General features: G+C 39.8%; 1 protein-coding gene across 4 annotated transcripts in view; it reads right to left on the reverse strand.

Moving 5' to 3' along the window:
* c9h9orf3 (chromosome 9 C9orf3 homolog) overlaps positions 1-27726 on the reverse strand; it is an 82795-nt gene that overhangs the window by 36692 nt on the left and 18377 nt on the right. For 3 of the 4 annotated variants that reach the window (XM_011478979.3, XM_020705811.2, XM_020705810.2), the window contains exons 7-14: positions 21037-21250; positions 20185-20291; positions 14100-14202; positions 13880-13987; positions 12640-12683; positions 9667-9727; positions 5173-5235; positions 4140-4226 (exon numbers count right to left, since the gene is read on the reverse strand). In XM_011478979.3, the coding sequence (XP_011477281.1) occupies positions 4140-4226; positions 5173-5235; positions 9667-9727; positions 12640-12683; positions 13880-13987; positions 14100-14202; positions 20185-20291; positions 21037-21250 (787 nt within the window). The remainder of the gene's footprint in view (positions 1-4139; positions 4227-5172; positions 5236-9666; positions 9728-12639; positions 12684-13879; positions 13988-14099; positions 14203-20184; positions 20292-21036; positions 21251-27726) is intronic. The other variant, XM_011478980.3, reaches the window with a different exon arrangement.

A 27726-nucleotide genomic window follows, 5' to 3' on the forward strand; every position in this document is an offset into this window, starting at 1 on the left:
CATTTAGTAGATATGTGCCCTCAGTAAGTCAAATTGACAGCAATACAATGGTAACTAGGTACACATGAAACCTCAGCAAATGCTACAAAAAGCACGTTTTTGAAAAGTCATAAAGGAAATAAATGCCAAAAATAAATCATTCTTTTACCAATAACATATATAACCTAATCACTTGTAACCCATTGCTGGATAATAATGATGGGAGCTTTTTTTTTTTTTTTTATAAATTGAATTCCATCTGCTTCGACTGATAACGATTCACTGCTCTAAATTCAGCTGCAAGACAGGCTGCCTGCCCCTCCGGATCTGTTGTTTTTGACATTTCCTCAGCAACAAACCCAACTAACTGTTTGCAGTTAGTTTTACTAGCCAGCAGGAATGTGCAGAATGCCATGTAGGTGCAAAGGAGGAGACAGAGGAGAACAGAAGTGGAAACTGACTCATTGTTCTCCAATTCTGTTGCATTTGAGGCACACAGAGAGCCGTCAGTGAGACGGGTTACCACTGTCTCACTGGACAGTTTTTCTGCTGATTTAATAAAATAAAATATTTAAGCTATACTGTTACCTAATGTCGATGAAAATGCTGCTGAAATCCAGGGATGCTGCTCAAGTCCAATATGGGCGTAAAGCTAAAAATAGTGCGGTGCCGAACAATTTCAGCAGGAATGAGAAGTATTTAAGATTACACCATTTCCCAGAATGAGTTTATCCAGAGAAAGAGTTCCGTAAACACATTCTATATAAAGAACCTTATCCAGTACCCCAAAAGCAGAGATTCTAACAGACAAACAGGAGCCTTGACACTACACAAACCCAAATTAGAGCAGAATGACACTTTAAATTTAAAAGTCGAATCTTTAGAAAATTCATTCCACGTTCCACTTAAGGCATGAAACCTTAGCTGGAGTTGCACTGATGCCTAAAATGTTTAGCCATATTTTCTTTCAACAGACTTTAGTGTGAAATTCATAAGAATGACAGAAAACCCAGATCAATTTTAACTTCCAAAGGCCATCAGCTCGGAGCTGAATAAGAAGTATATTGTTCTTTTTCCTCGCTAATTTTTCCTACAGGGTTTCCTGTCCCGATCATCAGGGGAAGACAGACCCCTTATTACAGCAACCATGGATGAAAATAAGAGCAAAATTAGACCCATTACCAGGCGGGCGTGACTAATATCCCTCTACACCGCTCTCTGCACACCATGCACACACATGCACGTGCAAGTCCCACTTTGAACACACAGATGCGTGCACACAAAAGGTGCTTTTGAATCAATAACTTTAAACAGAAACTTTGAACAGCGGAAGTTGGTAATAAACTCTGGGGTTATAATGTTGACCAGATCTGGAGCCCCTTTATGGGGAACATCTGGCTTCTGTGCATTTATAAATACATATGAGCGTGCTTATGTGGTCATATTTTAGGTTTATATCCTCTGATTGTATCTAATCTAATATTAAACAGTTCAGCAATGATTGATGAAAAAATTGTAAAGACCCACTCTGATGAAAATTGTTTTTTTGGTGTTTTTAACATGATCTTGTGGCATTTTTCTCAAGAAAGCTTAAAAAAAACCTTAAAATTACATTTCTGACTATTTTTTTATTGAAATCAGCATGAATAAGGGGCAGATAAAAAATGGAGTTGAAAATAAGAGCCTATTAGTGATGTAGAAACTACGCTGGGGGGGTAATAAACTCCCTGCCCCCTCCATTCTGACACATCCACTTGTAGATGACTAGATCCATATACGTCTTCATTTTCTATAGTCTTCATTGTCCTCGACTCAGCTGGCATCTGACTCAGAACTGAATGGCTCCCATATTGCTCGCCATTTTTGTTGCACCAATAATGTTCGTTTGGGGGTGTGAGGGGCAGTAAGCTAGCGGGATATCGCCTAAACGGAGAGCTCTCAGCAACAAAGAAGGGAAGGGGGGGCGGTGTTGCTCATGGTCCCGCCAACAACTCAAAGGCACATTTCTAATGAACTACTGCTGCTTTGTAGAAACTATTTTCTAAAAAATGACACCTTTTTTATTTGTTATATTGGCCAAAGACCACTGGGAGCGTTTTTAAAATAGATCCAAATCGGAGTGCGTCTTTAGCCCGACAAACTTTTTCCAAAATCTTTCATCTCTGACTTGCTTTGAATCTTGTCTCCATCCTTTTAAATCTAAAGCACATTTATCAGACATAATCATGACCAGCTTCCACTCCACCCCTGGTCTTACGCCAACTTTGCCTGTTAGCTCCCCAAACGTGGCCACACCAACTGTTGCTTGCTCTCTTTCCATACAGTCATCACCTTCTCCCCACTCGCCATCATCTGCTCGGCCATTTCCCTCGCTTTTGTGTTTTTCCACTGAAGCTCTTCATCCTGAAGCCTTTCCATTGCAAATTGAACTGATCTAAAAGATAACCACCGGGGATGCACAATGACGCTCCGCACAAGGCCTTAAGTGTTTTTCATATTTCTCTTGCACCATTGCATGCTCCACTCATATCTTCATCTCAACCGTTCCTCCCCTTTCTACCTTCCGTTCTCTGGCGAGTTACCCACTCCCCCTTCGCCTTTGGTGATCAGGTCTGCTGAGTGATTTATAGCCTTGCAACAGGCCGCTAGCACTGGGGGGGAGAAAGAAAGGAAAGGTAGATCAAGAGAAGAGGGGGCGAGGAGAAAGAGGGCTTTTTGGCGTTTGAAGTACATACAGAAGTAATATAAAATACACCTGGTATAACCATGGGGCACGCTCTGTTCATAGAAACAAAGGGAGGGGGGAGAGAGAAGAGGGCAGGGCCACAGGGGACGGAGAGAGAAGTGCATGCTGGGGGGGGGGGGGGGGGGGGGGGGGGGTCAGTCCGTGTTTCCTTTCAGGATGGCTTTTATGGTGTAACTTCAAACGCTGACCTCCCACACCCCCGCCCCTGTATCACACTGCTCCCTCGCTCCATTCGTCCGTCCATTAGACCCTCCCTCCTCTTTCTCACTATTGTGTATGGCCAAGTGGACAGTAATTGGCTATTCTTTCATGAGGCTGATTTCAGCCCCCGAACAGGAAGAGGCCCTTTGCTGCCTCTAAGAAATGCACAGACCTCTGCGTGCGTGCGTGCGTGCGTGCGTGCACATTGTAAAATATGCCAGACGGTAGGTGTCAGGTGGTTTGAAGGGGGCTGCTCTGGCATTTCGTTCACTTCACGCTGCAAACAACTACAAAGGAAGTAAAAGGTGATAAGAGCATGTGCGATCACGAGGGTTTGGAATGAACACAGCAGGAATTTCTGTTAATTTCCTTTGAATATCGCTACATCTGTATGTCTTCATAAGGACTGTTGCGTCAGGTAAACAAGAAAAAGTCAGGGCCTACCCAAAAAAAGGTTTTCTACAATACGGAGTCCAACTTATTGGCATCATGAAAGATAATGTACAAAAAGATAAGTGGCTTGGCAGGGTTTCTAAATGTCTGCAACTTCTGAAAGCATTATAAAAACTGCTTTACTCTGGCTAATGACTTTTAACCCTCTGTGGTTTACAGATCAGTGTGCGTTCATAAATGATGCAGGCGTGTGCAAGTGTGTCTGACGGGTTGTGGGTGGAGGGGATTAGCTGTCTCTGGAGAGTCTTAATTAGTTCTAGACATTCGTGTATATACTGGATTTTTACGGGGGCTTTTTTTCCCCCACGTTTTCTTTAAACTACTTTACATTTCTAGGAAACACTCAAAAGTGTAAAGAATTCATGGGAAAAATAGAGGAAATGCAAGAGAGTAGAAAAGGTCAAATGAAGATCTAAAAGAAATGATGTTGACTGCTTTTGCCAGACAAACCCAGACACCACAAATACCTTAATCGAGACCACACACATGCACAAAGTGTGTGATGTACACAAGCTCTTAAAAGGTTAAACATGTAAGCAGAGGACGAAGCGTAAACACAGACTTAAAGTAAATGGTAGTACCTTATAAACAGGCATGCAGATAATTGTGTTGTCGGACAAACAGATTTACTGTAAATCTTGAAAGTCGCAGCAGAACCCACATATTTTATGAGAAGTGTCCACATGAGAAATGGGACATTATGGAGGCAAACAACACACGGCGACGACAAAGAGAGAGTTTAACAGTGAAGGATGATTACCTCTTTGAAGTTTGTCTTGGGTTTTAGTCGTTTCCGCTTCCTGCCCTTTCCGTGGTGAGTCCGACTGAACAGAATCCATTTTATAACCTGCAGGAGGGAGGATGGTGGGGGAGAGGTGGTGAAGGCGGGAAAAGGAGGTTGTGTGGAGGTAAACCAAAAAAAAAAAAAAGTGCAAGGGAGGGGAAATCCAACAGGTCGTGATGGGTAAAATCGCAACAGAAGGCGAAGAATAAGTGATCCAATTCAATCGGTACTACATAAAAGGCGTCCGTTTGTCTAAAACAACTCACAAAGGGCTATTCATTGCAGCTTTTCTTCGATATAGCAGACAGTAAAAAGTAAATGAACAATTTTTGACACTTAACACAAACATCTCACACAAAAAAGTAAATGTTGAGGCCACAGCGACTCATTTATGCAGAAAAACAACAACAACAAACTGCTTTAAATAAAAAGCAAAATTCTGTTCTGGGTCTCTAAAGAGTCCTTAACAGATTGTTATGCACTCAAACACTTAATTTTGTTGCCTTCAAGAACATAAAAAATAAATTTCAGGTCTGATTTCAAGTGGCCTTAACGGAAGAATCAATGGGTGGATTTGAAAACATAGGCAAAGCAATTAAGAACAACATGGGAGCTTTATGGGAAATCTGATAGGCAGCACAGAATGACACGCAACAGATGCACAGCACTGTGCGCCGCACTTCACTCAGACAGAGGGAGCGAACAAAACGGAGCAAACGAGAAAAAATAGGTAAATGAAGTGAAAAAGAGGTGGAAATGAGCCATCAAATCAAAACATTGCAAGAAAAAAAGGAACAGAAGTTCAGAGATGCAAATAAGAGAAAGCGAGGAGACACAGCAGCCGAGTAACTTGATGATGGAAGAGACTGATGAGAAGCCGAATGTAATCATATCAAGCACTTCTCAAGAAAAAGGATTTTAAATCTGAGAGCTCTCACTGAATCCGCCACTCCCTGAAGATGAGAAGAACAGATGGAAAGAGCGATCAGAGGAAGAGATAAGTGCCTACCTCCTCTTTGACTTCTTCCACCAGTCTGGTCTGTGGCCACACGGCGCTCCTTTCACGCAGCCACTGAGCGACAGAGGAGAAGGGAGAGCAGTGAGCCGGGGGCAAGTGATCAGGACGGAGTGGAATGCTTTGCAGAGGCAGAGAGGCAGCCTGAGCAAAGCAGGAAAGGGGAGGGATAGCAGGGAGGCGGTGGAGGGGGGGTGGTAGCACTATCACTTGTTCCTTTGGCGGAAACCAAAAAAAAAAACCTCTCGACTTGACTCCGGAGGATGAGAGAAAGGAGGAAAGTGGAGGAAGAGAGACAAACAAGAATGAGCCGACTTGAAGGCATCTTGACGGACAGTCACCTCAGTCCATTCCTCCACAAAACATATCGCTAGTGATGCATACACACACCTACGCACGGAGAGAAGCTGGTGGGCTCAAACACACGGCACTTACTATCTCACATTATTAAAGCTTTCAGCAGAGCCATTGCTCAAGTGATGTGAATCCCACAAGAGTATTGATGGATGCTGCTGTGTGTGTGTGTTTGTGGGGGAACAGACTGTTTATAATGTCATACTACTCTCACACACACACTAGTGGTAGCAGCAGGGGCTCATCGTATATGGCCTGAAGCCATGACACTCACTAAACACATACACACAAAGTTCAGTACTATAATGGTGTGTCAGAGTATTTCTCTGAGTACGGTGGAAGTACACAGAGAGGGAGGTGTTAGTGTGGGCAGCTCAGAAAGTAGTGAGTGTCGAGGCAGTAAATTGGCATTGTGTAACAGGATACCATACATAGCTCTTGCGCTGTCGAAAGTAAAGCTCCACTACACTTGCCCGAATAGCAGACCCTTTGTCTTGCCTCTCTTGTGAATCAATACTGGACAGCGTGTACATGTTGCACCTCGCTCTTAAACATACATGGAGGGCAAATAAAGCATGTCACTTTGCTCACCTCAAAAGATTCATCGATGATGAACCACAGTTTTAACTTTGAGGTGAATGGAGTCGCTTCCTTAAGATATTGTCCCTAAAATAACTCTTTCAGAATTTTAAAAGATATAAAACAGACACATTTTTGGACACATTTTACTACTAGACCTGAACGAGCAATCGCTGCGATAAACGGTTACCTAAAATGTTACCTAAAATGTTTACACACTGTTCCTTCACTGTTCACTTGCATGTTTCCTTGCAAGTATTGCACAAAAATGTGCTTTTTTAGGCAGAAACAAAAGACACATCTGTTTAAAATCTATATTTTACTGGATTCCTGAAATCAATTCAAGTCCTGAATTTGATTTGTATACTAGAAAAGTGAGACTTTAAATGCAAACACAAGGGGGTTGCTTTATAAGAAGTTTGAGAAGTTTTTCAGTGTAGAAATTTATAAATTCCAGGCCGTACTACAGTCCCTGACAAAAGTCTTGTCGCTTATCCATTTTGTAGAAACAAAAGCGTATAACCTCACTGTTAATGAATCCATTGGTTTAAGAAATGTCTTATATGAAAGCTAAAACCCTCCCAAATTATGTTCAATATACTAAAATAAAATTGCTTCACTGAAGAAAGATTGATCATTTAATGAACATAGAAAGGTCACATTTTGGCAAGACAAAAGTGTTGTCGCCTTGTCATATGATGTACCCAATCCTAGATTACAGCCTCACCTGTGATCAATTACTGATCAATCAATTAGTGGGTGTGTATAAAAAGAACCCCAGCACACCAGGCCTTCACATCAACTGCAACTTGACCTCTGAGAACATGCCTAAGATTCACCCTGAGACCAAAGCGTTGATTATCAAGAAGCTGAAGACCAGATCCACTGCTGAGGTGGCTGACACCTTCAATGTGTCTCAGCGTCAAGTACAAAGAATAAGAAAAAGATTTGAAGAGACTGGAGATGTTTTTGACAAGCCCAGGTCCGGCAGACCCCCGCAAGACAACTGCTCGGGAGGACCGTTTATTGGTTCGAAAATCCAAGGCCAGCCCCTTTTCCACTGCAGCAGAGCTCCACCAGGCCTGCTCACCTCAAGTCCCTGTGTCAACCAGAACAGTTTGTAGAATTCTGTCTCAAAATGGCCTCCATGGTCGAATCAGTGCCCAGAAACCAGCACTAAACAAAAGGCAATTGAAAAAACGTGTGGCATTTGCCAAGGCCCACGGCCTGCTAAAAGGATGGACGCTGGAAAAGTGGCAGAAGGTGGATTTCTCAGATGAGTCTTCAGTTGAATTACATCACAGCCGCCGCAAATATTGCAGGAGCCCAACTGGAGCCCGCATGGACCCAAGATTCACCCAGAAAACAGTTAAGTTTGGTGGCGGAAAAATCATGGTCTGGGGTTACATCCAGTATGGGGGTGTGCAAAACATTTGCAGGGTGGAAGGCAATATCAATTGCCTAAAATATCAAGAAGTATTAGCTACCTCTTACATTCCCAACCATAAAAGGGGTCAAATTCTGCAGCAGGATGGTGCTCCATCGCATACTTCCATCTCTACATCAAAGTTCCTCAAGGCGAAGAAGATCAAGGTGCTCCAGGACTGGCCAGCCCAGTCACCAGACATGAACATCATTTAGCATGTCTGGGGTAGAATGAAAGAGGAAGCATGGAAGGCCAAACCAAAGAATCTTGATGAACTCTGGGAGGCATGGAAGACTGCTTTCTTTGCTATTCCTGATGACTTCATCGATAAATTGTATGAATAATTGTCAAACCGCATGGATGCTGTCCTTCAAGCTCATGGAAGTCATACAAGATATTAAATATGGATGTCACAGTAGCACTACTTAATTCACTGATGTTATGCAACATATTTTTGTTTTTGAAGTAAATTATTTGTTAAATTTTCACATTACTGTAGGCGACAAAACTTTTGTCTTGCCAAAATGTGACCTTTCTGTGTTCATTAAATGATCAATCTTTCTTCAGTGAAGCAATTTTATTTTAGTATATCGAACATAATTTGGGAGGGTTTTAGGTTTCATATGAGACATTTCTAAAACCAATGGATTCATTAAAAGTGAGGTTATACGCTTTGTTTCTACAAAATGGATAAGCGACAAGACTTTTGTCAGGGACTGTCAAATATTGCTCAGTCTTTATCATGAAGGAAATAGAACCCTAGTTTTTGCCTAGAAGAAAGATTTGGGTTGGCTGTTGCAAAGCACCAGAGCAAGACTGCTATAAATGCCATTTATCAATAACCTTGCCCAGAAAAGACAGGCATAAATAATTAATGAAGGAGTCTTAGTTAAAATTGAAGGTATCAGGCCTCTCTAAAAGTCTGGCAAAACAAGAGTGGCCTTTATATAAACACCTCAGCCTGGATGCATCCTCCCAAAGGGAGTGCTTACTCATCTAAACACTGAGGTCTAAAATAGGCCCGCTCATTCCACATCTCTCACTGCAGGATTGGTGAATGTCATTGTTTATTATGATGCCAAAGCGTTTCCGGCCTGATTTCAATTTGAGAATGTTTTAGAGAGATGGACGGCAGGCAAAGGGGATAAAGAGAGGGAAAGATTTCAAAATGTGTTTATGTCTAGCGTGCACAATGCACAAGCACTTGCATTTGTAAAAGGTTTCAATCGATCTGGCTGATCTCATTAGACGGAGACTGGCACATCAAACAAACACACACACACACACGCACGCACACAAAAAGCAGGGCAGGAGCACTCGGTCAACATCCAATCAGGCTGCAGAAAACAGCAGTCCCTCCATACTGTCCTTCCCACCCTTAGAGGCCCCTGAAAGGCTCCAGTTACATCATCAAGTAATCTAGCAGGTGAAGGTTCCCAGACAGGAGTACAAGAACAGATACTTGAAAAATGCACGCACACACAATGGTAATTAAGATCAGTTACCATGGAAATAGGAGAACTGGAGAAGCTGTTAAAGGGGATTGACTGCATGAGCGTGTAAGTAGCATTGCAATTCTAGAACCTCAGACCGTGACTTTTCTCTTTTCCCCAGTTAGAAGGCAGAAGCAGATCAGAACTGCTCGTTTTGTTCAATTGCGTTAACAGTCTGCCTGTCATTCTTAAAAGAAATCAGTGATTTCTTGGGGGGGGGGCACACAATTCCTGAGCACTAAGCATCTGCATGAAGCCTGTAATTTATGTTTAATTGAGGGTATAATTTTCACCATGAAATTAGATTATACAGTTATTTAGAGCTTTTTTATAAGAAGACAAATGTTTTCCAGGTATTGTGATCTATTTACAGGGTACATTCCTCCGCAGAAGCTGCAAACCATGGGGCATCATCTAAAAACTTCTGACTCTCCTGGATCTGATGTCAGGTCTCAAAACCACACTGATTTATTATTTACAGTGATAGCATTCTTCTACTTTGATGAGTGGAGGAAAAACACAGAAATCTTGTTCTTTATCTGGGTATCAATAAAGACAGTGGTTTCATCTTTGCGTCTTGGAAGGTGATATGTTGTCAGAGTTCAAAATTCAAAATTACAGAAAGACAAATCATACCTCTGGAATTCCTGGTCGATCAAGCCAGTCAGAGTAAATATCACAGAGGGTGAGGCTTTTTCTGGAACACAATGGCACAAGTCTTCGCATTTTAGCAACAATGACTGCGATTGCCCAAGACGCCGTTTGAAAACGTGTCCCAGGGGAAAAGGTCACAAGTCCGACACTTTCAACAACAAAAAAGCGAGGCACACCTACTGGTCTGTGTGACGCCGAGCAAACAAGCATGCACCGACAGTAAACTGGATTTACACATGCAGGAAAACATGAGCATGCATAAGTGAGGTTAAAGAGAGACGAGCTGAAAATGACCCTGATTATAAGAAACGCGTGCAGACATTACACAAGCAGTAAAAAGCGGGTATGCAAACTGAGAAGCATACCTGCACAGCTTACCCAGCACCACAATGTTAATCCTACCTGCACTTGGAAAACTTTCCACATTTGACTACTTTTGGCCACCTGACGTTCACGTTATTAAAAAAGTTATTTGTAAAGCATTTGCTGTATTTTTTATTTTTTCTTTAATTGATCAGCAATGTGTAGCGATGATTACTGAAATAATGTGACATTGTATTCTGATCCATTATTATTGCATACCGTGAGGCGATTGATTTATATTTATTCAAATTACATAAGAATGTTTTCAGAAGATAATCAATAAGCCCTCCATTTTGTTACTTGATAAATAAGCTGCACTTGATCTGATGAGGGCCGGATTATGGCAACTATGCAAAAATATAGAGAAAAAGAAACAACTCAATAGGGGTTGGATTATAAAAATTTGCTTCTTAACACTCTTTTAAGCAACAAATAAAAGTCTACTTGACTTTATGTGATAATCCTTATATATAATTAATTTAATGTGACTTGTGTGTGTATTGTATGCATTACTGCCAAAGGTCTATTCATGATTATGGGTAAATAACACTGACAAGACTGAATCATCTTCTAACATCTGCTCATTTTTCTTTATTTTTTTAATCAATGTAACACCTGTTTTCTGAAATGGGTTTGATATATCTGTTTTGTCCTTTTTTTTTTTTTTGCAGCACAGTATTCTATTATTTTTAATGTTTGAAATAACCTAATAAGACTAAATCAAAATCAAGTTTTCATTTTCCCCCAAAAGCATGTTGATTCATTTTTCATGGACACATTTTTCTTTTCTTGTTATCACTATTCTGTGCAATTACACCTTTTTAATTATTAGGATGACATTTCTTATGTTTGGTAAAGTTTCATTTTAATGACATGGCAGACAACCCTTTATTTCCTCTTCTGACTTCCCAGCTAATCTAAAAAGGACAGAACAGCAGAAGTAACTAAAAGCTACTCTGAAATTCTCAGCTTCCCAATAAAAATTAAAGTTCTTAGTATATACTTATAGTCTCACTCCTCAGCCTTAAGCTCTCTGCAAAGTTTTTGGGTGTTTTTTGGTGTATAAAGTATTTTAAAGCCAATGATGTATCTGTGGTTTACACATTTAACTTTTTATTTTTTTTAATCTTTAATAAAGTTCTATTAAAGTGGAGGAATGGTTTAAAAAAAGTGAAAACCAGGAGTAAAGGGGAAAAGAAAGAAACCGTAACCTAACATTTCTGTGTTTAAAGCTTGTATCTATTGTCTAAATTTGTGCATCCTGTGATTTATTGACTACACTTTGACTCATATAGTTGAGTAAAACTTGTTTACCGGTGGAATTCACCACTAAACAAGCAAAGAAAAAAAACAATAGCTTAGATGTTATTATATATACATGTCTTTTATAAGAAACATAATCTGCATATATTTTGAAAAATGATCTGCATTTGCCATGTTGATTTTTAAAAGTTATTTTTTTACAATATTTAAGTAATTCATCTTTGTCATGTGCTTTATTGATACTTCAAGTTCAGGTAAAATTGGAAAACCAGTTGTTTTTATACTTTCATTGCTTTACAGAGAATTATGATATATACTAACAGCTAACACATAATAAACCTGAGACTGTTTAAATATGTGTTCACTCTGTGTGTGTGTTTAATCTGTGAACAGTGGAGTCAAAGCAGTCATTGGGATTGAATTCTCTTCTTATTTTCTGTCTTTTTTCCAACAACATCTATGCCATTCTTTGACTGGCCTTATCTATCAACAGTGTTATTTACATTGATAAACATTATTATTGTTATATTTAGAAAGAAACGTAAACCTATAACACAAAAACTAATTATAAATATAGGATTGAATGTTAATCTGCAAACAGTTTTTTTAAGGTGACTTATATTTGTAAAATAAAAGTAACTTATTTCTTTAAGATATAATGTATTTTATGAATTTTAAACAGAGTGCCCCTAAGCATCAGCATTAACCGTTGATTTTTTTCCCCTTCTATTCTTGTTTGTTGTTTACTGACAGATGCATCAAAACCAAATATTGATTTTACCCTAATTCCATCTGTTTAATTCAATTGATTTCTGCATGTCCAGCAGCAAACTCCACAAAAACAAGTAAAGGATCATGGTCAGCCCACAAAAATTCAAAAAGGAACACTTGTAAGGGGAAAAAGAAAATGGGATCTACAGACAGAAGAGAAGAAGGTGCAGAAAGAGATGCAAACGGAAGAGGTTAATGAGGCAATCATGAGAAATGGACAACTCAATGAATAACCATTCACACAGAGACTGGTAGAGAGGGAGAAAATTAGAGAGGAGGAGAGCAGGAGGAGCAGTTAGCTTTTACACTTCAATTAATATGAGAGTGGATGAGACTGTTCACTCAACAGATTGGTGCAAGGCGCTTTATCTGCCCGTGTTTTAACACCAGGACCAGATTAGTTAAGAGAGCAAATCGCCACATGCGCTTGTGTCTGACATTAGATCTAACTGAAGCAGAAAACAGAGCTACTGCTAATAAATTGAGGGATTAGACGCATTTATTTCAGCTGGGCATTTTTGGATTAATAAAAAAAAAAATGCACATGCACTGACATACCTGTTCATGTGTGAAAAAGTCGTCAGAAACATTTGGAGGAAATCCTTTTTAAAAGACGGGATAAAAACAGAAAAAATAGATACAAATGAGATATTATGTAAAAAAAAAAAAAAAAAAAAAAGAAAGAAAGAAGAAAAGTAGAGAAAGACATTCCTAATCTTAAATTTAGTGTACAAAGTCAGCCGGTGCTTATGTTACATCCATTCTTTAACCTGCCTCTGCAGGAACAGGAGCCAGGTGGACCACATTACAAAACACTTCTGTGTTTTTCACAGTGTGAAAAACTCAGCATCAGGGATTTTGTTTCTTTGGCGTAAAATAGAAAATAGACATTAAAGTGTGTTACTTGTCATTTATAATTCCATACTGACATATTTTTTTAGGGAGGACATTGCCTGTTTCAGCAGAACAAGCACCTCATGACTTTGCAGCAAGAGAATATGGGAGAGTAATCTAAACTTGGCTGGAACTAAGCACGTAAAAAAAATATATTTACAAAGTTACATGTCAAACCCACTACATTATTTATTTTGGGAGTTAGGATGTTTTTGAAAACCTTTGGTAAAATCTACAAATAAATAATTGCAATATTATTTTTATGGGATTGTATAAATTATATATTGGATGAATTGTTAAGTTTTAGCCCACAACAATGTTAGTTTAAGATGCAAAAGAAATTTTACATGAGAGTTTAGAAAACAAAAAACCTCATTAACCAACTTTCTAGAATTGAATCCTCACATTTTTAACACGGTGTAACTGTAGTACAAAGAATGAACTATCTTTTGCATTCTTTTTAATTAAGTGGGTTGTAATTTAAAAAATATATATTAAAAAGATTAATGGCAATAGATGAGTTATTGTCACCACAAAGTTTTGAAAATTGGCTAAATTTTTCCCACCAAAAGTATGTTTTGAGATTTCAGCCATTTTGAAGTTCAGGAAAAGCCACTCTACTGCCCCTAGTGGAATGATAATCCACAGTAGGGTAGAGCACATGGACCAAGTTATAGAACAGTGGGTTTTTAAAGAAAATGTCTAAATACTAATGCTAATGCTAATAAGTCTAAAATATGAGTGTCAAATGATATGAATGGTTATATGGGTCAAGACTGTGCAAAATTGTTTTTTGTATAATAAAAATAAAAGTTTAATATGTCAAACTGTAATTTTGCAAACACATTTAAGATAAAGATTCATGATTTTAGAATAATAAATTGTCATACCTGAAAAACCTTACCTGAGACAAAATAAGATGTCCATGATATTTCCTCACAAACATTCTGAGGAAATTAATAAACTCTTCTTCACCCACTTCACTGGCCAAGAACCTGAGGAGGAAGTAGCCCTGAACAAAAGAAAACAAACAACTGTTGATGCCCTCAGGTTAGTAATTTGACTTGCTAAATCCTTTTTTTTTAAATATATATCCTTCCATTTCTACTTTCTCAGTCACTCACTTTTAGATAGTGAACTTGCATGAAGGTTTTCTCAGGATTGAGGGCATGTTTGACGGTGGAGGAACCAGATTCACTGACCTGTCCAGTCTTTTCCATGTTCGGCCTGCGAGATAAAGTTATTTTCTTCTCAGAACAATATTATTTGAGCATTTCAAAAGAATGCGAGGGACTTGTGTAACATTAAGTCCAACCTCTTAGGTTGTCAGTAACAAAAGTACTGCCAAGACGGTATGCTTTTCCCATGGCGGGCTTACAGATTTATACCTGTGTACTATAGTATTTATATGAGCTCAACTCTGTCACCCATAACTCATGGAGCAAACATATAGCACTTCCGCCTGCCAGAGGAAAAAAAAAGACACGCACCATGTTTCACTTTCTTTGTCATATGAACACAAATCATGCCTTCCACCTCCATAAACACAACAACAAACACACATAAGGCCAATAAGAGCCAGGCAAACAAGCTCTGACATGGGATGTTGTGCGATGATAGTTTCAGTTAGCTAGTATTGATCAGGATGAGCAGATTAACTCAGTGTGCCAATAGGAAGGCCTTGAAGGATCACCCTCCTACCAAGTCAATACCGCAGGCGCCAGGCCCACCAATCAATACACCCTTCATCACTGGCTTGCACTTCTGCACAAAACCATTTTATGGCAAGACCAGACACACACCCACACACACACACGGAGCAAGAAGCCCACCATTCATGGCTTCATTTATATCCTCAGTATTTATTATTTCATCCATGGGTTTGGCTCTGAGTCAGAAGCTGGTCGAATATTTGATTTACTTAGGCGGGCTTGGGGGGTGGGGGCGGAAATGTAAAACAGGAAGAGATGGATATCAAAAACAGAAAATAGACGGGAATTTTTGATTCACCAACTGGGCTGAAAAACGGAAGTCATCAGTTTCCTGGAATTTCCGATTGTCACAGACCTTTATCATGCCTTTAACTTTTTTTCTACTAATTCTCTCTTATCCAGTGCATGTTTGCCAGAAGTAATACGAAGAAATCCCCCTGTAAGCACAGCTGTGTATCAATGGATGTATGTGTGTGTGTGCCAGACGGGGGGAAAAGACGGACTGAGGCAAAGGACAAAAACAATGAAACAACATGTATTTCTAAAAGAAATTGGTCCATTCTGTGCGGCAGGCAACCAGCGGCACATCGCAGGGAGGAAAAACGCTGATCCATCACTGCCGTGTTACACAAAGGGACCTCACCCTTCTGTCAAGACCAACCATAAGTATGGATGTAAGAATCCACGACTTTTGCCGCCTCCCTGTTTCAGAGATGATTAACCAAAGCTCTAAGAAGAATCACTGCTGGCTGCCTTCAACGTCTGCACAATAGAGCTTTGCATTTCAGGATAAATGGTGCTCTTATCTGCCTTGTAGTCCTTGTAGTGTGAGCGTGTGTGTGTGTGTGCTGCCATCCATGTACCTGGGTGTGTCTGATATTGAAGAAAAAGAGCAAAAGGAAGTCAGGAGCTATTACTGATAGAACACACACACACCCACACACACACACACACACAGAAATACACACACAAACACTAGAGGTTTATAGCTCCGCAGGCCAGATCCTGACAAATTACACTTGGTTGACTGTGGAAACCGGATAAGGTAGAGCAGTTTCCCCAGCAGCCTAGTAAATCAGCAGGGAGAATGGTGTCTGGCCCAGTCTGCCCTATATATAACTCATCTGAAATGGACTGATAAACACTGGCCACTGGGGCCCCTGCTGGATCAGGGGGTGTCAGTTGTGACCTACTGAACTTGGAAAGAACAACCTGCCATCTAACCTTCATTTGTGTGTTTATTTGTGGAAACTGGCAAAAGATTCGGCTAAATCTTCAGGAACAGCTTTAATAGTATCTGTGCATTGTGATCAGCCTGTGCTCATTCATACATTTTATGGTAGTAATCATATATTTTCACAAATACTGACTTATTTATAAAAGCAAAGCCAATCAAACGAACTGAGCGACTGTGGAGGGAACAAATGCGAGTCTGGAGATGTAAGAATGTCATGAGGGTTATTAATAACCCAAATCCTAAACATTTGTGGAACTTAGACTAGAACTACAATCCCTCTTTATAACACAATCATGTCGACGACCTCCTGATAATCCTCAAGGCATTTTAGAGCGGGGTGAAGAGCCATAAATAACATGAACGTGTGCTATAATTCTCCTGAGCACGACCACCCACTCTCATGCTCAAACAGGCGTTATCTCCTTCATCACAAGAAGTTTTCTGTGTATTTGTGTTTTACTCTTTTTTTAGTTTTTTTTTTTTAAACTAACTTTAGCAGAGAATCTTGTTCTAAAACTATATATTTATTTCTGATAATTTACAGAAAGAGAATAAGCTGTAATCTACCGTTTCAGCCCTGGTAAATGTTTGATCGTTATTTATTCATAACAGGAATCCTTATTATGACATGAACACGTGTGCTGAACGCCTGCAGGCACGTCATATTTTTGTATGTTTGGCTGACCTGCTGTGCGCCGAACAACCCCTCAAGGTAACACGTCAATTGACTGTTTCTATTTCTCCCTCTAATTAGCTTATAATGAGAATATACTGGTGTTGTACTTTCAGGAAAAATGTTAAGAGATTGGGGAGAAACAGACCCGTTAGTGTGGCACATTTTGTAACACTTTATATTAATGTTAGAAAATGGCAATTTCTGTGGTAGTGGGTCCGTAAACTGTTTACCCTTTTTAATTGTAAGATTTATGCTGTCACTGGTCGCCTTAGTCACCTGCCTTTCTATTTTGCAGAGAAACACCCTGATGAACTGTGAAAGAGGGGATGAACTCTTGCAATCAGAGGTTAATTTAAAGCTGTTTTCACACATGTGCAGTAGCCATGATTCCTCTGAAAAGCAGCCTGTCGTAACACAAACATCTGCTGCATTTCATGCACTTTTTGCATGGTTTCGTCAGCAAGCTTCCCTAAAATTACACTGTAAAATGTGAGACCATGACCGAGCACAGTAATGCTTTGCAGCTTTTTACAGCAAGCACATGTCACTTCCTGCTCATTTTAAACAAGGCTGATGTTATTCGCACGTATTCACATGCAACAAGCACAAACACAGATGGAAAGTCATGTTGGCCACTATGATGCACATTGCTGCATTGCCTTCAGGTATTAACCCTTGTGCTATCTTAAATGACCCCACCCTTACATTGACGTGTTCTCCCTACCATGACAAAAGGTGGATAAAGGTGGAAAGATTTCATGTAATCCATGGACACCAGTGAAGATCACAAATCATTGAAGAAAAAAGGTTCAGAGCACTGTCTAGTGGGTCTAGATGACCCCACTCCCAACATTAAAGTGCCTAGGTTAGCACAAGGGTTAAGTGGGTTCAAGGCTAAATGTTGCTGTTATTGGTCGCATGAATTACCCATAACCCTAACCCATCCTCCGGGTCCGTGCGGCCAAGAAAAAAGTTCAGGATTGGACGCAAACGTTTAGAAATTATGCGCGAATAGTCACTTCCTTTCCCTATAGGCAGATGAGATGAATTATCTCTGTCATCTTTATCATTTATTGGAAAATTTTCTGTTTCCTACATTTAAAAGAGAAATACTGAAATTCCTAAAGTGTACTTTTAAAAGAAATTGATCTCATGCAGATGAAGCCATTTGGACGAGTTATGAAAGGTTTCAGGAAAGGAGATTTTACAGTGGGGATTAAAAGTTTGGGCACCCAAGTAAAAGAGTTGTATTAAGTGCATAAAGAAGCTGAGGAACTATGGAAAAATCCCCTAAAGGGTATCAGATTACAGATGAGATATTCTTGTAATATGTCCAAAAAGTGTATTTTCATCATTTACACTTTCAAAATAAAAGCAAACACGATAATGGCATGTGCAAAAGTTTAGGCACCTGCAGAGTTGACACCTTACTGCCAATTTTGGAAAGCTGAGACCTGACAGTATCATGGATTGTTCATAATCATCGTTTGCAAAGACCAGGTGGTTTCAATCTCAGGTTTTAAATAATCTGAGCAATCTCTATGGCTTCTTCCCCAGTTGTCTAGAGCAATGAAACTGAAAATAGTTGACGCTCATAAAGTAGGAGAAGGCTGTAAGAAGAAAGCAAAGCATTTACAGATGCCAATTTCCTCTGTTTAGAATGTAAATAAAAAAATGGCAGTCAACAGGAACAGTGGATGTTAAAGCAATATCTGGAAAACTGAGACAAACATCATACAGAACAGCTCCCAGGATTGTGGGAAAAATAAGTCAAAACACTCATTTGACTGCACGATCCCTCCGGATCCCACCCTACTTTTTAAAACTTCTCTAAAAATCCTGTTTTTATTTCTACTAGCCTTAAAAAATAAAACTATATTCACCTAATCAATAATTATTTCGCATAAATTTAAAAAGTCTTATTGTCCAACTACCACAGACAAAACTGCCAAGTATTTGTGCCACAAAATCCAATGAAGAACTTTTTTTTATCATTTTCAAAAGACCAGTTACAAATATCAAAGCTTATAATTTCATCATGTAAAGAGTAAACTCCCATCTATGATTTACACCTTTAAACCCTCGATGACAATGAGCTTCCACCCTGGATTAAACAAATAGGGTGTAGGCTCCACATTGTCAGGATCAGATGAAGAGTTGTGTGTGTTTGCTAACCTCATGTTTTTAGCTTATTTTTTTCTTAAAGACATGATGAGACAGCACACTTCAATGCCCCGTGTTTCCACACCTGCCACACCTGTATCCTTGGAATGCATAAACCTCACTCTGACATCGGTGTCTGCATGAGCAGGCAATGAGAAAAATGTGCTCAATAAAATGCAACGGACACTTTCCCAGGATGATCTAATGGTTGAAACTAAATTGATTTAAAAAAAAATAGGTTGTGCAAAGACTATTTGGTGCTTAACTTCAGAAATATTTGATAATAGATACATTTTACTTGAATACATCAATGGAAGACTATCAGTCATGCAGGTCACTATTTCCCTGTGTGTGGCTGGAAAATTGCTAACCACAGCCCACAGTTGCTCCTACGGTTTAATAAACATGCTAGGTTTAGGCAAACAACGCAATCGTCTTCAAACAATACATAAATGCAAAACCTATTAAGTCCATACATAAGTTATGAGTTAATAAATAAATAAACTACACTGCTGATCACAGTTTGCAGTTATGAGCTGCCTCAATCTGTACAAAATATTCCCGATTCCACCTTGAAGGGACTGTAATGTGCTAAAACGGAAGCAGTCAGACAAAAGATAGAAGCAAACTTGAAGATTATTTTTGTTTAGGTCAGTCAATACTGCTTATTGAAATCAAAAGAAGCCATGCTTGTGGCTCCAATTTAGTGAACTAAACTTGCATTTCCTGTGAGCAGTTTATTGTGTGAACAGTTTTCTGTGACTTGAGATTTAAAAAGATAAAATAAAAGGTAAAAAAAGCGGCATGCGGTCAAGATTTGTGGATACTGAGTGAATAGTATAACTTTTGACTTTCTTTTGTAAGTTTAAAGCAAATAAAAGGAACAAGTGAATTACTTTGCTTTAAAAATAAATTTGTTAATGGATATTTTAGAAGTGTTTCCACTTTAAAACTTAAATTTTCTGCTTTAAAAATAAGGTCTTCATTTATATTAATAAAAAAATGTTAATTTTCTTCAGTTTGTTTTATTCCTTTAAGATGAACAGTGTAAATACAGTGCATCAAGCTGTAATTAGGCTAAACAAAGAATTATGGGTTTTTTAGGTATAAATGACAAAGAAGATGGGTTAAAAGTAGATTTTGTCTTTTTAAGAAAATTTGTTAAACTTAATTTTTCAAAATCTTTTGAAAACATCACAGTTGAACATTTGCTTTTCTACATTCTAAGTTCTTGGTTACTGTTTCCTATCGGTTTTGACATTTTAATGGAACAGAACTACAGCAAATGCAAAAATTAATAACAATTTCTGCCTCCACACTTAGAAATATATCAGGAACAGCCAAAACCTTATCAGCTCAACTACACCCCATTTTCTATATTTTTATCCAGATCACCGTAGTCTGATCAAACGGACTCATACCTGAGAATCTGAAGTTCCTCCTTTGAGTTTTGCATCTCATCAGAAAGTCGTCTCCACCTCAGCAGTGCCTTCAGGTCAAACTGCTCTGATCTCTCCTGTGAAGAAAGCTGACCAAAAGACAAAAAGGAGAGAGCCAACTTTCACTAGGAGGCTCAAAAATTCATGCTTTTATTCCCTTTTTATGTTAATTTTCTTCAAAGAAATTTATGTTCAACTTACAATTATGTTCTAAAATTCATAGAAAATATATGTTGCCAATACATAACTTGTTAACATACAAAGTAAAACAAAAAAGGTACAGTCATTATTAGTTCTAATTTTATTTCAATTTGTATAATAAGACAATAAGAAAATAAGAACATTTACACTCAGAATTAATGTCTCTTATTTTTAGTTTTTAAAGTGTAGGATCATATTGCAATCAGCTGTTATGAAAATTGAATAATGTTAAGTTTTGCTAAGGAGGTCTATTTTCCTGCTTGTTTGGTTGATGTTTTTAGTTTCTTTTTCGACTTTCTGCGTTTGAATTGCTTTTGTCTAAAAAAAAAAATCATTAATTTAGTTTTAATGATTTTATTTCCTATATGAATTCAAAGTAATAGCTATGGTAATATATAAAACACAAACTGAGACAATACTGGGGTGGATGGTTTATAGTTTTTTACATCTTTTAAAGACAACTTTACCTTAATTGGAGATGGGCATAAAATATCAACTTACTACAGCAAATAATGATACATTTAACCAAAATTATTCAAAATAAACAGATGTTTTTATGGTTTACTAGTTTGGCGCAATGCTGATCTCAATGCTCCAGGGGTGGAAGCATTTACTAACATAAACACAACGTACTTGTTGTGCTTGGGCCCAAATGGTATCTTCCAGGCAGGTAGCAAAGCCTTCACTGATCCACTCCTCAGTCCAGTCCCTGGCTCCAATAACCAGGCCAAACCAGGAATGAGCAATCTCATGACAAATCCTAGACCCGCACAGGGATAGACTGCCCCCTCCAGAAGCAGGACTTCCTGTGTCCAACACACTCTGGGACAGGAACACTATGTGGGGGCTGGTGATGACAAAAGATGAAATACATGTGAAATGATGCAGCAGGAGGAGGACTGTGACATATAGGACAATTTTAGGAATAACAATAAATCTAAAAAAACAAACATACACATTTGTTAAAAATAACGCATTAAGTCAAGTGAAGACCTTATCAAGCTTCTTGGAAACTACTATAAGTAACTACTGTTTTGCTCTATACCTACTGACATAAATACAGTTCAATCATCTTTTGATCTATTGTAAAAGTGTTCCCAGTAGTCTTTTAATCACAATTGTGCCATTTTTATCCTAAATAAAAAAATAAAACTGATCGTTTTCTAAGACATCGTTTCTGCAGAGCCACTGGAGTTCATTAGAAATTAGCCTCTGAGTTGTGGGCGGGACTGTTGATGCAAAGTAAGTTTGTGCATATTTCCCAACATCCCTTTGTTTTTGTACTTTCCCCGCCAGCTTACAGCCCCTCACACCCCCAACCTAACATTACTGGTGCAATAAATATGGTGAGCAATACTGAAGCTATCCAGCCGTTTGAGCCAGATGTCAGCTCAGACGAGGAAAATAAAGACGCACATGGATCTATTCGTACTGGAACATATATTGTATGTCAGTGTAAAAGCTGTGCATATGACAATAAAATGATTCTAATTCTGATTCTGATTATTTGTCTGCCAGTGGATGCATCAGAATGGAGCAGAGCAGGGAGCAGGTTGCAGTTTATATGTAACTACTACACGCTTATACACACAACATTTCTTCATCTGCACTACGATTTGAATAAAGAAATACTCAAACACAGTATAATCATGAAAAGAAATGCAGCAAGAACATGTGTAAAACCACAATTTTCATTGGAGTGGGTCTTCAAAAACCCACAATATACCCAACCTTCTCTCAATCCTCTATGATAATGAGCAAAGTGCACTCAGTGATCATTTATACCAAAACCAGCAGATTTTTCTAATTAGATTTGTTAACCTTCATCTAGTCATTTTCTTGGCTTTTATCAAACTGTAATGGGTTTTACTTTGTAATTCAATATTTATCATTTATTTTGTAATTGTATGACTAATTTTGGCTGCTCTGCATTTCTAAGAAAGTATACAATTTACACTTTAGAAATGAATCTAGAGTTAACAAAGACCAACTAAAAGCAGCATTACTTTTTTTTAATTGTTAAGGAGAAAAATGAAGCACTTGAAAAAAGTTTGACCTTTTTGTTTGACCGTTTTTGCTCGACTTTTTTCTCAATCCCAGGTGAGAAAATAAATTTTAGATCTGACAGGAAAAGTCTTTTTCCAGTTAAATACCTGCCTGAAGCGAAGACAGTAATTCTAAGTTCAGAGCCACACCTTAAATACATTTCTCATGAAGTTTTGTTCAAATATATTTGGTTTCTCACTTAAAATTTAAAGAATACATTTTTACAATAACAACTGAAATCCGCCAATTGATAATGCTAATTAATAAAATCTCCATATTCACAAAAATTAAAGTAGTTGGTCAGATTTCGCTCACAAAAACAACAAATTAAGGGGGGAAAAAAAACATTTTGATCTTTTTAAATAGCAGAAAAAACATTTTCCCAGAATACAAATGGAAAAGAACAGCAAAAACAGTTTTGCAAGTGCAGTTCCTGAGGGAAGATGTGTTAACAGTCTGAGTTATTGTGGGAGGTGGGAGGATATGGTGAGGTGGGAGGGTAGTAGGGGGGGTGGTAGAGGCCAACAGCTCAGGGAAAGAAGCTGTTCCTCGCTTAATATGTGCACATTTTTTCACCGAGATCCGCTCGCCTGATGGTGGCGGTTGGAACAGAATGTGTTGTTTTTTTCCCCTTGTTTGTTTGAAACGGGAGCTCCCCATCACTACAATGTGCTGAGCAGTGCTTCTCACACAGTCCAGGTTCTTTTGGTGAACAGCTGTGCAATTCCATACAGTACCACACAGATATACAGTGTGTGGGGGTGTGAGTGTTCTGGAAGTTATGCAGCAGTTTTTTGGAAGTGCAGTGCTTGTTTTGGCTTCAACAAGAAACACACCTCCTGGATTGTATCCCAAAAAGACAGTTTATGGATATTAAACTTGTTATCAATGCCTGCTACTGTCCTGCTAGATCTCAGTCCAGCCTTTGACTGTGGAACTTTTTAGCAAAAGGATGAATCTACCACTAAACTGATTTTGGGGGACAATTTTGACGGGTCTAAGTTCGATTTAACTGCTAAATTCTAATGTTGAAATAATTTCTTTAAATCTCTACAGCTTTTCTAAAATCCTGAGGCTAAATCTCTGTTATGAAACACCGGGAGAGATCACATTCTGTATCTTCTGTCTGATCTGCACCTTTGCATTACAGCAACACAAAGAATCCAACTTTGTTTTACCAATAAACCTTATTGCTCCAGACATTGGAAACACTATACTCAGCTGGTTTGTAGCTCACAGCATCCAATTGATTTTATTTTCAAGTCAATATGTCATCTTATTATATTTTGCAAAGAACTTTTATATTGAACAACCATTAAATGTAAAAATCTAACGGGGGTAGATCAGTCATGGAGTAGATTTGCCTTAAGTTTTCTTTTCTTATTTCAAGTGCAAAATTCTGGGCACTCTGAGGCTCTACAGGTCACCTGTGGGTGAGAAGGACGCCGTTCCTTAATAAAAAAATAGGGAAAGAGGTCACAGAGATGCGACAAACTGACCTCTTTCTTTCTTGTAACAACATTAGCCCCCCTGCTGTCCTGACAACCATTGACCAAATATCTGTGGGGAGACTTACGATAACATGCAGCTGCCTACTGATTTACCTTTTACTTTATCCTTATGTTCATTTTCTCCCAAATCTCCAGATCTTAAAATCAAAGTTTTGATACAGCAATATAATTTGTGTCCATTGTTGTTAATCAGAGGAGGTTGAATAAGGGAGTTGCTTTCATAGAAAAAAAAAAAGGATTAGCATTTGAAAAGTCATATAAACTACCTTTTGCTTTCTCTAATCTGATCATAACGGTGGGATACCAAATGAGAAAAAAAGTTCTTCTGAGGAACCACTACTCTTTATTTCCCGGAGGACCAGATCAAAAACGCGACATTGCTCTTTGTTTTTAGCAACATGCCAACATCATATAAAGTGGGAGATTATGGGCATCATTCACAAGAAAGCATCTCCAAAGTAAATCCGTGTATTTTTCCCTGATTACACAAACAAAGGCTCTCGCTGGTGCAGGAGATGCTAACATTAGTGTTATGAGTTTCTTTGTATCCTAATCTTCTTTCTTCACAATTGGATAGACCCGCTTTTGTTGTCAGTTCCACCACAGCGTCTGCGCGTGTCCATGTGTGTGCGGTAGTAAGTGCGAAACACAAAGGCAGTCTTTCAAAGATGACTGTTGTACACGTTTTTCTCCGGGGGAGATGGAATCCATCCCTGCAGTGACAAATCGTGTCATCCCACTATAAAAAAAACAACGACATCTTTCACATCCGCCAATGCGCTGACTGACATTTGCTGACATCGGGGACTTGTCAGGGATACACGCATGAGGAAGAGTTTAGACAGATACATGCGCATGTGGTCCCTGTGCATGTGTACTTTGAGTTTTTTAGCATTGTGTTTGACAAGGAATCTTTTTTGGTTTTCAAGGAAATAATATTTACTTATTGGTAAGATGACACTTAATTGCACATGCAAAATGTGCTAAAATCTCACTTCTCTTCAAAGACGTCACTTTTGATTTTTTTAAAGCTATGGTGCTAATTTCTTCTACAATTCATACAAAAGCTTATAAGACCCACTCCGATGAAAATTGTGATTTTAGTATTTTTTAACATGTTTTTGTGGCATTTTTTCTGATGATGCACAACATATATTAGGAAAATTTTGTTTAAAATTGCCTTTCTGAGTGTTTCTTTATTCAAAAGGGAATAACAAGCAGACACAAAGTGCTTATTTGTGATGTAAAAAAAATAGGCTAGAAAGGCCACAGTTTCCGGTTCTGAGCTCTCAAATACAGGGAAGGGGAAGGGGGGTGGGGTTGCTCCACGCCAATGGTCCCGCCTACAACTCGCAGGTGAATTTCTTTCTTTTTTTTTTTTTTTTTTCAAACTTGTCCTGTCCAACAGCTAGGCAAACAGATGAGGGCTGAGGGCCTCTTGTGTTGGACATATTTTATTTTAACAAGAGGGGTTATTAATCTTCAGACAAACCAAAGGTATGTCTGAATAAACCCCTTTTGTAATTGAGGCCAAACTTTATTCATTTCAATCATGTTTGAAAATCTTTGGTGTTGGACCGGACGGAAAAGGAAAGAGGGGAAGAAGATAGAGGGACGCCAGAGAGAGGGGGGGGTAGGAGGGCGACAATAGGAGGGGAAGGGGGGTAAGACCATGAAGCAGCATAGAGCAGACAGGTTTACTGGTTGTTTATCACTACGGTACGGTTCAAATGTAGTACAAAAAGGGCGGGGCCTGTTCACACACACTCAAATATTATCAACACACCTGCTAGCTGCAAAAATGTCCACATGTCAACATGTACACAAAACAGATAGTGTTCACGAACGCATACCTATGCCTTTAAACCAACTAGTGTGAAATCTTTCATTCATTCAATCATGCAAACTATTAGTGCAAAGGTGAGCTAACACCTGTGCTCAAGTGAGTGTTTATGTTCTTCTAAAATGGATGGTGGAATGTGAAAAGAAGGAGGAGGAGCGCCCAGCCACCCCCACACCCAGACCCCCGCCGCAGCAGCAGCGGCAGCCGGAATTCCCCCAACGCCATACGGGAACAGGCAGGGAACAACCGCCCCCCGGGCGACCAAGACCGCCACACAGGCCAGGGCCAGCAGGACCGCCGCGAGGCCCCCAGAGCCAGAGAGCAGGGAGGCGCGGAGGGAAAGAGAGCGCCGCCCCAGCCCAGCCAGGAAAGCAGCCCCCCCGCCGCGCCGGAAGAGCCCAACGCAGGGCCCCACCGGAGAGGGACGCCCACAGCCCCAGACGAGCACCCCACCACCACCCAGGAGTTCCGGGCATCCCCCCGCCCCGACCCCAGGTACGACCCAGGACCCCCCAAGGGAGACCCGCTCCGCACTCCAGGCAGCCACCCACCCGGCCCACGGTTGGTCCAGGTAGGAGCAAGGCAGGGGCCCGCCGCCCCCGCCCAGGAGGGGGGAACCCCGGGGAAAAAAGGGTGGCCCACAAGGGGTGTTATAAATATGGCCCGACCAGGCTCGGTCATGTTGGAAGTTTGGCGGGGCCCAGCGCCCAGGGGCAAGGACCAGGACCCACCCCCCAGGGACACGAACACTCCCGGCTCAGGTGTAATATGAACCCCCCCACCGTCCGGAGAGAGCACCGCCGGGCCCAGGGAGCCGGCACCCAAGGGACACGGCCGCCATCGCCAAGAGGCCCGCACCCCCGACCAGGGAAGGGGTAGGGGACATATGGACCCAGGTCCCACCTTCCTTGTAAAATGTGTGTGCGTGTATGGGTGTTTGAGAGGGTGTTTGTGTGCATGTGTGTGTGTTTATGTTTGAATATATATATTGAAGGGGGAGGGGTGTGTGTACTAAGGGGGGTGCAGTTAAAATTGGCGAGTAGGGCACTAAGGGGACATCTCCTGATTACTCACAGTGATGTCCCCTCACCCTCCACACCTAGGGGCCCTAAATGTCTAAGGTGCGGTTAAAATTGGCGGGTAGGGTGCCAGGAGGACATCTGCTGCTTGCTTGTAGTGATGTCCAAGCACCCCCCCTACCAAGGACCCTACATGTCTAAGGTGCAAATAAAACCGAAAGAGGGGGGGCCCACTCCATACGGAAACCATAGGAGGGGGTTGGTTGAATTTCTACAGGTCACAGGTGAATTTCTAATGAACTACTGCTGGTCTGCAGAAACTATTGTCCTAAAAAACGACACAGATTTCTTTATTTTGGCTAAAAGCAGCCAAATCATAACTAAAAGACCACCCGGAAAACTTTTCAAACAGCTTAAAAGATGATCAAAGTGGGACTTTGATCATAAAATACAAGAGTTACTATAAAAAATCCATTCATAGACCTATTTATCTCAGCTTCATTCAAGGGCAGATTGCACAGGTCATATAGTTTCAAGTTGTGACCCATGCAATTGCAGCCACACTGCTTTCCTCAAACCAACTAAGAGACCAATTCTTCTACAAAGTCTCTGTATTTCATCACTACCCCCATCCTGTGAGTCAGCAAGGTAACGTTAAGCCTTAGTCACATGCATATGGTCTCTGAAGGTGCTACTGCTTTTGGGGTTGTTTAAACCTAAAGCAAGCGCAGGTGTGTCTCGCAGTTCTTGTGCAGCCGACACCAAGAAAATGGATTGTACAATTGTTGTATGCATGGTTAGTGATTTGTGAAGTACTTGTAGGGATAATGTAAGTTACATGCACTTTTGATGGTGTCGTGCGGTGTCCTAAAGCTGCACTCTATTCGTTACTAAGGTGCATGCA

The sequence above is a fragment of the Oryzias latipes genome, chromosome 9 (assembly GCF_002234675.1).
Source record: "Oryzias latipes chromosome 9, ASM223467v1".
Taxonomy (NCBI): Eukaryota; Metazoa; Chordata; class Actinopteri; order Beloniformes; family Adrianichthyidae; genus Oryzias; species Oryzias latipes.